General features: G+C 41.0%; 1 protein-coding gene across 1 annotated transcript in view; it reads right to left on the minus strand.

The window, feature by feature from the left end:
- Positions 1-1,279, minus strand: part of LOC107594455 (myosin-2-like) — a 12,552-nt gene that overhangs the window by 3,959 nt on the left and 7,314 nt on the right. The window contains exons 9-13 of the mRNA XM_016284510.1: positions 1,204-1,279; positions 961-1,106; positions 785-875; positions 291-680; positions 68-213 (exon numbers count right to left, since the gene is read on the minus strand). Coding sequence (XP_016139996.1) covers positions 68-213; positions 291-680; positions 785-875; positions 961-1,106; positions 1,204-1,279 — 849 coding nt within the window. The remainder of the gene's footprint in view (positions 1-67; positions 214-290; positions 681-784; positions 876-960; positions 1,107-1,203) is intronic.

Genomic DNA, 1,279 nt, shown 5'->3' on the forward strand with positions numbered 1-1,279 from the left:
TTACAGATATTAGCATGAAATATAATAACAGAATCTTTTAACTCAATTTTGTTTTGAGAATTTTTACATGTGTAGCTTACTCTTACCATTTTCAGTCTGAAGTCTTGCTCGTTGTGCATTCATGTCATTCAACTGGCGACTATTTTCATCACTTTTGGCCTTGATTTCACTCAGCTGGTCTTCAAGAGTACGGCACATCTTCTCTAAATTACCCTAAAGAGATTAGACATTATATTAATTTGTTTGTAAAGATGATTTTGTACTTATTAATGATCATCTAGTGACATTACCTTTGCTTTAGCCACAGCCTCCATGTTGCTTGACAAGTCATCAATCTCCATCTTGTATTCACTCTTCTCCTTCTCCAGCTTCTGCTTGACCCGCTGGAGGTTGTCGATCTGTTCTCCGAGTTCAGCCACACTGTCTGCCTGCTTCTTTCGGAGAGCTGCAGCTGTAGCTTCATGCTGCAAGGTAGACTCTTCCAGATCACGACGCATCTTCTGGAATTCGGCTTCACGCTTCTTGTTCATCTCAATCTGAGCAGCAGTGGCACCACCAGCTTCCTCAAGCCTCTCACTGATCTCTTCAAGTTCCCTGGAGAGATCAGCTCTCTGCTTCTCCACTTTAGCACGAGCAGCTCGCTCTGCCTCAATTTCCTCTTCCAGCTCCTCGATACGGGCCTAAATGGAAAAAAAGCCTTCTTTATTGATATTTGTAATATGGATTTTTCCAGCTATACGTCTACTTCACCATTTCACATCAGAAAGATTAGGGTTAGTGTTACCTGAAGTTCTTTTATCTTCTTCTGAAGCTGTGCTCCCAAAGACTGTTCATCCTCAATCTTGCTGAGAAGTTGACTTATCTCAAAGTCCTTCCTGTTTTTAAAGTATTGTTTTGTAAAATGTGCCAAACACTTATTTTGTGTAATTGTGTAAAGTTCAAAATCTGATGGCCACTCACTTTTTGATCTTCTCATCTGATTGCTGTTTTTCATTCTCCAGGTCCATTATGGACTCCTGGGCCAATTTCAGATCACCCTCAAGCTTCCTCTTAACTCTCTCAAGGTCCATACGGAGCTTCTTCTCTTGCTCCAGTGAGCCCTCAAGCTATTGTTACAGAAACTGGAGCATTAAAATCTGGTATAGAGCAATACATTTGATTTCTTATTGATTCATGGTCTTATTCCTATGCCAAACATCTTACATCGTCCACTTGCTGCTCAAGCTTGGTCTTCGATTTAGTCAGAGTGTTGACTTTGTCTTCCTCTGCCTGAAGGTCA

The sequence above is a fragment of the Sinocyclocheilus grahami genome, unplaced genomic scaffold, assembly GCF_001515645.1.
Source record: "Sinocyclocheilus grahami isolate Dianchi unplaced genomic scaffold, SAMN03320097.WGS_v1.1 scaffold183.1, whole genome shotgun sequence".
NCBI lineage: Eukaryota > Metazoa > Chordata > Actinopteri > Cypriniformes > Cyprinidae > Sinocyclocheilus > Sinocyclocheilus grahami.